Source organism: Coenobita brevimanus, chromosome 29, assembly GCF_032717465.1.
Source record: "Coenobita brevimanus isolate Jiangsu-jjx chromosome 29, ASM3271746v2, whole genome shotgun sequence".
Lineage (NCBI taxonomy): Eukaryota > Metazoa > Arthropoda > Malacostraca > Decapoda > Coenobitidae > Coenobita > Coenobita brevimanus.
In genome coordinates, this window is record NC_136982.1 from 561,656 (window position 1) to 575,270 (window position 13,615).

At 40.1% G+C, this 13,615-nt stretch overlaps 1 protein-coding gene across 1 annotated transcript in view; it reads left to right on the forward strand.

Moving 5' to 3' along the window:
- Positions 1–11,259, forward strand: part of LOC145394899 (transmembrane channel-like protein 7) — a 71,254-nt gene extending 59,995 nt beyond the window's left edge. The window contains exons 20-22 of the mRNA XM_080268651.1: positions 3,682–3,804; positions 4,888–4,938; positions 11,211–11,259. Coding sequence (XP_080124777.1) covers positions 3,682–3,804; positions 4,888–4,938; positions 11,211–11,215 — 179 coding nt within the window. The 3' untranslated portion in view covers positions 11,216–11,259. The remainder of the gene's footprint in view (positions 1–3,681; positions 3,805–4,887; positions 4,939–11,210) is intronic.
- Positions 11,260–13,615: the final 2,356 nt, after the last annotated feature.

Sequence of the window (13,615 nt, forward strand, 5' to 3'; positions counted from 1 at the left end):
GTAAACTGCTGTACCTTGCAGACAATCAGCATAACAGGAGTTAATCCTCTGCATAAAATGTTTTTTTCACCTTAGAACATTCACATACCTGTATGTCTAATCTCTTCATTAACCCTAGATTAGCAAGGTGGCACCAAAGTCAGTACCATAGGCCCTTTCAACTTTAGCACGATGCCGCCTATGGGCGTCTGTGGCCGCCCTCCCCAGTATTCTTAGTTCAAGGTCTGCTGTGGTCGTGCATGGTGGGTAGGTTTTGCTCTCATGCAAAATTTCGGTTTTATGCTTCTTGGTCTATTTTTCGGTACCACCTTGCCACTAACGTGAGGTCGAGGCTGTATACGCTTACTAGTTAATATAATTATGTATTTATATTTGTGTTATTTTGCACCTAAAAGAGTGATATACAAAAGAAGGTAAACAATAGAAACATTCAGTATAGGGGGGGAAGTGGAGGAGGCAGAGGTGGACGTGTAACGGTGCCCTGGGATGAGTCCGACGCTTCCACTGCTGCTACATAGTTGCCCATTATTTAGTTCATAAAAATTATATTTTTCTTTGTTTTTCAGTACTTTCAGGTTAGAACTCTTGCAAATACATTGCATTACCTTGAAAAAATTTTGTAATTAAAATCTATATCGTTTTCATATTTATTTTCATTTTCCAAAGTTGGTACTGAATCAGGTACTACCTTGCCACTCATGTACAGATCCTGACCTTGCTAATCTAGGGTTAATTTCACATATAGGATTTTCATCATTGTCATTGTCATTATGGTCATTATCTTCATCATCATCATCATCAGTCTCTGTAGCTCACTGCTGAACCTGACTTTTTACATATAGAAGTCATACTTACCTCACAACACTAGTGGACAAGGCATTTGAATGGGGACTGGCTAAGAAACAGAGCCACAAATAGTTTTTATCTTGATGATGTACTATTGTGTCTCTGCTTAAAAAAAAAAAATGCTACAGGAGGTTAAAATAGAGAGAGAAAGGAAAAGAAAAAGGCAGAGTCTAGAGGCAGCAGAACCAAGTAATCCTTTATATGTATATATATTTATCAGTATTTTAGTGTCACACTGGTAATGTTTTTCCTAATAACAATAGTCTGGGGGAACGTATCTGAAGTCATTGTTAAGACCTTATTGTAGTCAGATCCACATGGGTGTGTGTAATGTGAGGGCTGTGAATGGTGAATTTAAAAGGGCAGAAGTATTGAAGGCTTTTAAGAAAAACAAAAGAAGTCAACATACTGTACAATTGCTGTGTAATAAGGATTTTAGGAACAGCAAGAGGGAGAGAGAGAGAGAGAGAGAGAAACACACACACACATACACACACACACACACACACACACCGCTCGCTGGCGCAGTGGTAACGTTCTCGCTTGCCATCTGGTAGACGGGAGTTCGCGCCTCGCTCAGGTTGCGAAAAGTTTCACTGAAGAAGTGGGTGGTTACTGTCCCCCTTGAGCAAGGGGACGGGTGTGTGGGTGTGTGAAGGTCACAGCCTTGCCCTTAGATCGGACTATATGAGCTCTCAGCTCCTTTCCGGGAGGGTAAAATGCTGACGATCACGACCATCAAGTGATCCTGACCGACCCGGTGAATTACACACACACACACACACACACACACACACTCTCTCTCTCTCTCTCTCTCTCTTTCATACAGAAATATTGCCACTGAAAGGTTCATGACTAAATCAGTTTTACTGTAGATCTTTCCACCTTGATTTGGCCCACATTTTTGGCCATTTGAAGCTTATTTCACATCATCCAATGGCAGAGAGAACAGTGCCACAGCCCTACATCCTCTGCATAGCACTGCTTCATATCCTAGTGTTGATATATTGTTACAACTCATCATTCATGATGGAGAGATGGTCATTTTAGGCCAAGTTAGAGTGAAGAGTGTGTAGTTCCCTAGATTTACAGCACCAAATGTATTGAGGAAGTTGTGATATTTTGGAACACAGTATCAACATGAAAACAGGACATACCAAAGTTTCTGTCATGTGGCGACAAGAAAACACAAGCCAAACATCCCAAGCCAAGTGCAAGGCTTAACTTGTTACGAACTTGGTAGCAAAATTGAATGTTAAAAAATAAGGCAGCATATAACAAGGACTTGTGCAGTCAGCCCTCATATATATTCTAGGATGGTTGCAGGCAGAACTTTAAGTTAAATAGTTTAAAGTGAGACATGCTTCTTGCTCATGACCAAGGAGTTAAGTGTACCAGAATACAGTAAAACCTTGATATAATGGACTTCAGTAGACCGGAATTTGCTTTTATCAGAAATGAGGAGCTACCAGACTAAATTCTTATACATCGGAAAAAGCTCAATAAAGCCAGAAGCAGTCCGGACTGCCTGACCACTTCAGTTATGTTCATCACAATAAGGCAAACAAATGTGTGGGGAGGCTTCCCACGTACAGCTCTTCTCAATAGGGTGGAGTCAAAGGCTTTTCATCTCATTAACTCTCCTCCTCTTACTGACTCCCTTCAACCTCTTGTCCCTTTGCCGCACTGTTGGATCTTTATCTCTTTTCTATTGCTACTTTAATGGTCACTGCTCCTCTGAACTGTCTGCATGCATTCCTTCATCTTTACGACGGGCGCGTAGCACCCGTCTAGCAGCAAACTCTCATCCCTTTTCTGTCCAACTCTCTAATGCAAGAGTTAACCGTTACTCCCAGTCCATTTATGCAACAGGTCAACTCTGGAACTGTCCCCCTCTGTCTGTATTTCCTGCTGCCTATGATCTCCAGTCTTTCAAACGCAGTGTGTCCAGGCATCTCTTAAATGAATGGATCTTGAATTTGGCTCTCTATTGTATTTTGTTTTTTTCTTGGAGGGAACTGTTATTGCGGGCTCATGGCCTTTGGTTCCTTCTTCCTCGCATTAAAAAAAAAAAAAAGATGTTTTTCAGTGTATAGTGCAGCATTATTATATATATTATACCATTTGATTAGTGCAGTGAATGTATATAACAATACAGTACAGCAATGATAGTGAAAAACCGTTGGTGTGATCTGGACTATCGTCTGATGTATTAGAAAAGTCCGTGTTAGCAAGGGGAAGTCCTGATGTCACTTTTATTGGAGTTTCGCTTTTTTCAGAATGGTTTGGGCCCCAATTAGTCTTAAAGTGAGATTTTACTGTACAGTAATGTGATTTTAACCCTTGACATTGGATCGCGTCTTGGGATGTTTGGTCAACAGGTGCCGGTTCACGTCTGAAGACGTATTCATATTTTGCAGGCGTGTTTCCACCTAAAAGGATGCCAAACTCACTGAAAGTGGTGTGGTGGGCTCTTTTATGTGCTTAAGGTGGGAGGGGGGGAGGTGCCTGGAGGGGCAGAGTACACATGTACTGACTGCAGTGAGCTTCCCACGCAGTAATATATGTAAATACCAGCAGAGAGTAAATACATGCTTTTTTTGTATGTACCATTTGTGATTGATTTGTTTATATTTTTTGGAAAATCCAAATTACAAAAATAAGTCCAGTTGTGAGAAGGGGACAGGGTGCAGAGAACCCAGCATCAGGGGATTAAAAATTATAATGAATAATGAGCAACTTGAAATGAAAAAATGGCTATTCATTCATTTTGCACATTAGCAGCAGAGCAACTTTTAATGAGGACTTACTGTACTTACTCTGATTTTGTGACAGGAGAACACAAGCGAGCCATCCCGAGCCAGGTGAGAGGTGGTGCTGCTCCTCAGTCCCCATCTACCTCACCTCAGCAGAACCTTCCCCAGCGTGCAGCCTCCTTCGTCTTCGCAGGCAACAAGGGTAGGAAGAAACTGTGGTTATTATTGTTAAGGTATACATGCCAACAAGAGTTCCAGTGGGCATGTTATTTGAGTACTGTATTGTCTACAAAGATGTCAGCATCCCCTTAAAATTTTACTATCATTTATGGAACACCTGTGATTAATAGATATAATTAACCTGTATCCCATAATCCTAGGTGTAGACAGCAGCAGTACAGAAAAGTCAGAAATGTTTCTATCATTACCATCATCATCATCACTCTGAAGACTGGTCTAACTTTGTTGCTCCCATTTTTAATTAAATGGCCCTTACTGCTCACTTGTTTGATCATGTTGCATAAGAATATGTCAGTTCCCTCAGTTCATATGACATATAGTTGGGCTTTGACCACACATTTATGCAATTATTAACCTATTATCTCCCAGAGTTCCTGTGTGAGGGATTTTGCTGGAAAGGTGCTAGGCATGCCACCCTCCGCCTGTCAGCTTATAGTCGCAAAGCTCATAGGTCCCTATCCTGGGGTTCTCTTCTTTTATTAGATTTTGAAAATGCCCAGTTCCATCCTATATTAAAGAACCTGGGAGCATATGGTCAAGACAAAATTTGCACACAAGTAGACAGTGTAATTCTGTTTTATTATGTTCAAAATACCAGCACCTATGCTGTACTTACAGTGTTGCAGAACAAGATGTGTGTTGTACTGTGTCTGTTTCTTGATGTCAGTAGATTTAGGACTTATGTAATGAGACTTTGCATGTGCTGGTAATTTTAAATTTTTAGATAAGTTGATGTTTTCTCATGCAAGCTGCTCTGTGTGAAGCAGGGTATGAAACAGGAGCTTCTACTAGCAGACCAGAATTTTACATTGGTTCAGGTTAGTTACTAGGAGTTTTAGCAAGGTATGATAATGGAAACCCTTAGATCACACTGATTTGCATGCCATTTATATTATTATTGTCGTTAGTCATCAAATCTGTATACAGTGTTTAGTTTAGTTATATATATGGAAAATGATATTGTCAAACTGTGTAAAGCATATGTATTGGAAATCATGAGGCAATGACATGTTTTTATTATATTAATTTCTATGACTGTTTGCAGTTCATCCTGAAGATGTTCAGCCATCACCAAGATATTTCTCAGGGTGTGCAGGTAAGCAAGTTTGTAAATATTTTTAATAGAACTTCATTCAGTTTGTTTGGTGTGCATGTACACTAACAGCATAATAGTTGTTAGACTGAAATTTTATACATTCATACATACATCATCTAATCCTGTGTTACTTTATGAGGAACATAGGAGCCCAGAGCTAAGCAAGTTGGTCCTGACATTTAAGATGAGAGTGATCAGCCTCACTCATCCCTGAGTGGCATTACGTGAACAATAAACCCCAACCACCCCTTGGACACAGGCTCAGTCCGGTTGGAGTGCCTTAATTACCCACTAAAACCACCAGGCACCAAAGTTTGGGTATATGGTTTCCATCCAGTGTAGTAAATGGTTTCCTGGTGTAAAGGAAACCATCTGGCTTACCCGAGAGCAGCACTACATCAAGTGAGTGCACGGAGAGTGCCCCACCTACCACCAAATTATATATATATATATATACAGTAGAACCTCTTTGGTCCGGACCCCTTTGATCCGGACTTCTGTTAATTCGGACAAAATTTAAAAATAATAATCTCCAAAAATATGTTGAAAGTAATTCTAAAGTCATTTTCAGCATCGGCACGGAAAGCGATAGTCATTCGTTTAGTCTCGGATCACGCTAGGTCGCAACATGGGCGCCTGTTTAAACACATGCTAGCATTCGTTCCATCAACTAGTTCACCAACCATTTATATTTTTATGCTGTATTCCTAAAGTTAATCCTCCTTACCATGCCCCTTAATTCAAGTGTAGCTTCTGCAATGAATAAAGGTGTTTAAAGGGGAGTTTGCTTACACAAAAATGGGTCAGAATATTCTGCAGTGTTTAATGATTACTGGAGGTTATTTTTTGTACTTAAATGTGCTTTACATGTACAGTACAACAAACATTAGCTTCTTGCCCATATGGGCGTTATCAATATGCCAAAGAAGACAAGGTACTTTTTTGCCTACATAAGTTTTATTTTTATTCCAAATATTACAGTTAATTAATTAATTTATTTTTTTGCCTACACGGGCCTTAGTCACTTACTATAATTTAAAATGTAGGCTAGTTTCTTGTCATGGCCTTACCTGTAAATTATGCAATACAAAACTATCGTACATGATTAGTTTGGTTATTTTAGTATCCTTTCATCTTTTGCAGTTACGTAGGGTTGACATATGCCACATATGTTAATAATTAACAAACATACCATATGTAGATAGTTTTTGGTATGAACTGGAGATTACCCTGATGGTCCGGACAATCTGCTAATTCGGACAACCCTTCCCCACATATAGTCCGAATGAGAGAGGTTCTACTGTATATATATATATATATATATATATATATATATGTATATATATATATATATGTACACAATATATCTCATCTCATCTCATCAGCCGTTTGAGTGTCCACTGCAGGACTGACCTATCCCAAACGAAGTGGGGACGATTCAGCCAATGTGTCTCTACCAAGTGGCTTAGGCTGTCTGGTAGAGATTGTATGTAGTGTGAGAAGTGCTTGTAAATGTATTGTAGTGTTGGAGTGGCTTTGGATGTGTGTGTAGTCTGTGAACCAAGTGTAATCGGCCTGCGCAAGCTGACTGGGTGCAAGCATACTTTATAGTATGCAACACTGGTTCAACCACAGCACCCTTGATGTCTGCCAATGCAGTACGTGGCCAGAAGAACGCTCCCAAAGTTTATTACCCTGACGGGGTGCGAACCCTCGTTCTTTATATATACTGTATATATATATACAATATATACATGCTTTCTTTCTTTCGTTCTTTCCTCTTACTTCTGCCTGTGGGTGACTCTACACTGAGTGACAAGCCAAATGGTTTCCCGTACACGAGGAAACCATTTACTATGCTGGGTGGTAACCATATAACCAAATTTTGGCGCCTGGTAGTTTAGTGGGTAATTATGGCACTCCAGTCGGATTGAACTATGGTCCTTTCGCAGCAAGAAGTCCGTTCAGGGTGTGGCAGAAGTTGGGATTTCACTGAGTGCGACGTTGCCAATTTGACCACCAATTATCGGATTATCACTCTGTCTCCCTACCTACCCCCATCTCACCTGTTTCTCTCTCCCTCTCCCTCTCTCTATGTGTATATATATATATATTAAGCAACGTTGGGTCTGGTTAGTACTTGGATGGGTGACCGCCTGGGAACACCAGATGCTGTTGGCATCCCTACGTCAAGTGGGGTTGGTGGAGGATTAGTGCCCCTCCCTGTAAAACAATTAACTCTAAGCCCTTGGCCACCCCGTCTGGGATACATGGCGTCTAGCAATGAATGAATGAATATATATATATATATATATATATATATATATATATTGTATATACAGTATTTATTATTTATTTTCAACTTTTTTTCCACACCATCTATGAGGTAAAAGTCTAGGTGCGTTTTATTTTTAAGAGGTTTCCCTTGTAGGCCTAATCCTCGCCGACCTCGGCATGGCAACATGGGAAAAAAGCACTGCCACGTGTCATAGAATTCATTCAAATCGTTGTTATAATTCTAAAAAGTGATACTCAGTGTACTATATAGCTTCCTTTATTATAAACAGAATATAAAAAACAATTTCAAATAGCACATAGATGGGAAATAAGAGTGAGAGAGGCATGTACTACGGTTGATTTGGCAGCATTGCTAGAGGTGATTCACCAGATGGGCCCCACCCTGAACAGACTTCTTGCGGTGAAAGGACCATAGTGAAGGTTTATATCTAAGGGGTGGTTGGGGTTTATTGCTCACGTAATGCCACTCAGGGATGAATGGGGCTGGTCTATCTATCTATCTATCTATTGCCAGACGCCTCAATCCCGTTTGGGGTGGCCACAAACAAATCGCCTCCAAGTCGCCCTGTCCTCCGCCATTTCACTGCCCTGCTCCCAACTCACACCCCCCTGTCTCATATACCTCTCCACCCCATCCCTCCATCTCATCCTCGGCCTCCCCCTCCCTCTTCCCCCCTCCACCTCACTCACATACACTCTCTCCGTCAGTCTTTCACCCTCCATCCTCTCCACATGGCCAAACCACCTCAGTGTGTTCCTCATAACGCTTCCTATCACATCCACATCCACACCACAACACTCCTTTATATCCTCATTCGTCAGCCTGTCTCTCCACCTGACTCCACAGGCTCCTCTTAAATAACTCATTTCCACTGCTCTCACTCTTGACTTGTGTCCTTTCAACAATGTCCAAGCTTCACTTCCGTACGTTAGAGTTGGTATCACAATACTGTCATGTAGTAACTTTTTCACTTCCATGCTCACTTCCCTGTTTCTTATCACTGCTTTCAAAGAACCAGCAACCTTTCTTCCCTGCTGTACCCTTTCAAGCACTTCACCCTCCAAACCTCCATCCTTACTCATCACACTACCCAAATACTTAAACGTACTCACATTTTCCAATTCCTCACCATCTAACCTTGCTGTACATTCACTAACTTCACCCCTCTCAAAGACCATCACTTTACTCTTCCCTACATTCACCTTTAGGTTCCGTTTCTTACACACTCTCTCAAACTCATCCACCAAGCCTTGCAGCTCCCCTTCATCTTCACTCAACAACACAGTATCATCTGCAAACAACAGTACAGGGAGTTTCCAAGCACTATCCTCTCTCACCAGGGCCACTCCAACATCCACTACCCTACCTTGTACCTCTTTTATTACCCCATCCATGTACAGATTGAACAACCATGGAGACATGACACATCCCTGTTTCAAACCAACTTTCAAGGAGAAAAATTCACTTAGTTCACCATCCACACGCACTGCAGCCTTCGCACCATCGTACATACTCTTCACAGCATTCAACAACTTCCCATCTACTCCATATATTCTTAACACTTTCCACAATCCTTGTCTATCCACCCTGTCATATGCTTTCTCCAAATCCATGAAAGCCGCATACAACTTCTTTCCCTTCTCTAGAAACTTTTCCACTAAAGATCTAAGAATGAATATCTGATCTACACTACCTCTTCCCTTCCTAAAGCCTCCCTGTTCTTCTCCAACTAATTTCTCTGTTCTTTCTCTAACTCTGTCTATAAGTATCCTACCATACACTTTTCCTATTATACTAAGAAGACAAATGCCCCTATGATTTCCACACACTTCTTTTTCCCCTTTTCCTTTGTACAAGGGAATAATTATACCTGACTTCCAATCCTCCGGGACTCTACCTTCCTCCCAGGCCTATCTGCACATCTTCCACATCCATTCTACTACTATCTCTCCCCCATGCTTCAGCATTTCACCACACACTCCATCAATTCCTGAGGCTTTCCCCGATTTAACTTTCTTCATTGCTTCCACAACTTCTATCCTACTGATTTCTTCCTGTCTTCTCACCTCCCTCCTTCTCCCAGCCATTCCCCAGCCACTTATACTCGCATTACTTCCATCCTCTACGTTCAACAATTCCTTAAAGTGTTCTCTCCATGTGCTCACTTTTTCTCCCTTCTCCACTAGTAATCTACCATTTTTATCTTTCACTCCCCTGCTAACTTCACTTCCACCCTGTCTTACTCTTTTCACCGCTTTCCGGAACATTTTCTTACAGTCCCTCCACTTTACACTCAAATTCCTTCCAAATTCCTCATCCACTCTCTTCTTACTCTCTCTTACTAATCTTTTCACCTCTCTCTTCCTTTCCACATATAACTCTCTCTTCCGCCTCTCAACTTCTTCCACGCCCCTATTTCTCACCCATTCATTGTATGCTTTCTTCTTTTGTGCCACAGCCTGTTTCACCTCTTCAGTCCACCACGCTGTTCCTTGCACCCCCCTCCGCCTTCTCTTCCTTCCACACACCACATCACATGCTGCACATATTTCTTCTGTAAATATCTTACACACACCTTCCACGTCTCCCATCTGCTCCAATTCATGTTTGCCCAATCGTTCCTCCACTTCTCTCTTATACTCTGCCTTTTTCTCATCCTCTTGTAACCTTTCCACTCTCCTTGCAACTACTCCTTCCTCTCGTCTTTCCCTTCTTCTATTCCTCCATCTCACTTGCATCCTAATTCTGGCCACCACCAAGTAGTGGTCAGAAAGTCCACTCCCCCAACCTCTATACACTCTTGCATCCTTTACACACCTTAAATGTCAGGACCATCTTGCCTAGCCCCAGGCTTCTACGCTCCTCATTGGGCAACACTGGATCAGATGATGATGATGATGTCTTCTTTTTGTCATATGTATACTGTACACCAAAGTACTTCCCAGAAGGAAACACTATTTGCTCTGAGTTTTTTTTTTTTTTTTAATTTTTTTTTTTTTTCCAATGGATACATTACTTTACTGTGGATACTACAAGATTATATTGTTTACATGAGGGAAATTCTAGTAGTCAGAGGGTTCAAGACTGTCCTGATAAGCCCATGGAATCTCAGATTATCCTCACCTGAATAAAAGAGTCTGAATTTTGCCTGAATGAAATATCCAGACTTATCCATGACAGTAAAAGGGTTAACACATCTGTCAGTCTTTATTTTGTATATTCTGTGTATTGCAGGTATGGTAGTGCAGTTTTTTTATGTTGAGAATACCACACTTTTGCATTTGGTGCTTGAATACTCATACTGCTTATAAAATGCCTGGAAGGAAACACATGAAAGAGCTTGAGTTGCATTATATTCCATTTAATTAACACAGACCATTGGTAGCCTTTTTACCTGATGGCAGCTTACCATTTGTCACAGTCTTAAGCCATTTTCCTTCTCAGATCCTATCCAGAAGGTCCACATGCAACACTTCATCCCAAGTCTCCCTCAGTTATTTACTTTTATTGTACAGTATGTTTTGTAGTACAGGGAGCCTATAGTGGAGACTCCAAAAACATTAGAGAAATAAAGAACTTAAACTCTGTCCTGGGTTTCTCCCCCACCCATTTTATTTACTTGTCACCATGAATTGATCACATTCTGCTTGATACTGTACTGTACAGGTACAGTATTATCTTATATGCTTTGTAAGTTGCATCATAGAAGTTAGAAATTAGTGATTGATGCTGGAATACAGAAGTAACTTAATGCTGTTTATAGGCTTTGAGTAGTGAACTTCAGATTTTTGCTTGCCTAACCATGAACTAGGTGCAGGATTTTTATAAATATTCTGTTTGGTGATTGCTGTAGTAATGGAATAAACCTAAATACCTGTAGTTGAATGTAGTGTTCTTTTTGGATGGGATATGGTGCCAAACTTTTGTTGCTTATTTTAGCACAGTTTGTTCATTATTTTATATTTTAACACAGATTAGTCAAGCATGCGGTACTATTCACCATAAAAACAAGTAGATATTAACCAAGCTGGTAAGTCAGGTTATGTTTATGTTCATATTGTCATGCTCCCTGGTATACAGTTGTGGTATGATATTAAGTAAAGCAATAACCTTAGAGTTTAATTATTTTTTTGCCAAGATAATTGGTGCAGTGGTCATGAAAATATTGATGATAAAATGTCCTCACAAATTTGATGTTAGATGGTGGCTGTATTGTCCTTGGCTTAGAAAGCTGTTTAGCACCTCCTCCTCACCAGTTTATTTTTACACCTGGTACACAAGTATAACTTGTGTCATGTTATCTATGCAATCTGGGTCTGTATACAAAAGTTATAAGTAGCATAAAAATAAATAATAAAGGAAGAAGTGCTAAAAAGCTTTCTTTGTTGACAACAGTATGGCCCTTAGTCTTTCTGTATAACAAGTATGGTGATAGATTATTTATGCATAATTTTATTTCAGGAGAATCACAGATTTAGAATGCCTGCTGCCTTTCGTCCTGGAGCGTGAAGAGGTGGTTTGTGTCCATCTGATGGAACTGGGCAGCTTCCACAGTTTGAATGCTAAGTCATGGTTGCATGAATGTTAATGAGTCTTAATGTTGAGGTAATGATTTTCATTAAGCCAGGAAACTATTTACAGTGCTGGGTGGTAACCACATAACCAACCCACACATGTTCCCTACATGTCGAACAAGTGGGCTGGTGGAGGGTTAGTGCCCCTTCCTGTAAAATAACTCAAGACGAACAGCCACCCTTTGCAGGGTTGTGGTGTCTGGCTATAGAGACAGATAGATACATAAACTTGAGGTAGGAATGAGTGTCCTTGGTTTCTGGTCAAATCAGACTTCCAGTCTGAGCTGAAGGGGTTATGGATGTTCATCAGGTTGGAGTGCTATAATGGCACCCTACCCATGGCACCAAGATACTGAACAACATTAATATGCAGTATCACATCATTTCTAAAGGAAAAGGTACTCAGTATTAGAATTTCAGTAAAGTACAGTATTATAGATTTACATTAATCAAGCATGTTTAAAATTTATAGTTTATACATATTTATACAGACAGTATACATATTTATAGTTTATGCCTACATATATGTTTATACTGTAGTTTATTTACAGTGTATATACAGTAAATCATCATTATGTGTTGCCTTTTTTATGCTCTATCCTTATCTGCAAAAGTCCACAATCAGTTACAGAAAGGTAGCCTAGTCTTCTAAAGTTCTGTTGCTACTTATAAATCCAGTTAACCAATTTTCTCCAGATTACAAAACCAGTTGTATGAAAAGTTGTGATATTTTGGAGTACATCCCTGACTTATAATGAGGACTTACTGTATCTCACAACATCTTTTAACATGTCTTTTTGAATGTTTTAGTCAAAGATTGGTGTACGTGTGTAGAGTAAGTGGGAATCTTGACAGTTGTTAGGACCTACACCTCATGAGGACATGCCTTTATTGGTATTGTACGACGTTTCATTTCAAACAGTATACACTGTAAGTTAATCATTATACAATTCCAGTAAAGGCTTGGTATCATAAGGTAGGTTTTCCTTAAGACTGCTGTTGTGACAAGCAGTGCACACAAAAAGGGAAGCTGCAACCGATTCTTGTGTGATTTTTCCTATATTAGTGTAACAATCATTGGAGAAGTAGAGTAATTCAAAATTGGCTGTCTTCATGATTATGGTAGTGTTTACCAAGTTAACCATCAGTGGCCTTTGGTAGATTAGATTTGGTCTCTTAAAAGAGATAATCTAGGTTTGCTTGTTATTACAGTACTGTACCCTTCAGTGATGTGATGCTAGAGAGGGCCTTCTTTTGGTTGCACACACATAATATTCTTCCATCCATATTAACCCTGCTGCTGTGTTATGCAAACATCCCTCACTTCTCTCTCTCTCCCCTGAAAAGAGAATAGCGACTGCAAGAGGAGAGCAGCCTCAGTCTGTAGTCCACCAGTTTCATATTCAGATGAGCCTGGAGTTACAGCTACAACTATTACTACAATCCTTTCGTGATGTGATATTGCAGGCAGTCCTCGTTATAAGTAACTCTATATATACAGTATAATCTCAATACCTGTATAATGGACTAGTTGGAGCCCAAGCCATTCCGAAAAAAGTGAAAGTACAGTAAAAGCAACATCTGGACTTCCTCCTGCTAACCTGGACTTTTATTGATGTATCAGACATTACTGTGAATGGCACCAATGGTTTTTCACCATGGCGTCATCAATTGTTTTCACTGCCATTGCAGTACCGTACTGTATTATACATTCACTATATTAATCAAATTATATATATAATAATACTGTACTGTATGCTGATAATTTTGTTATTTATTTTCCGTATTTTGGTGAACATAGCAG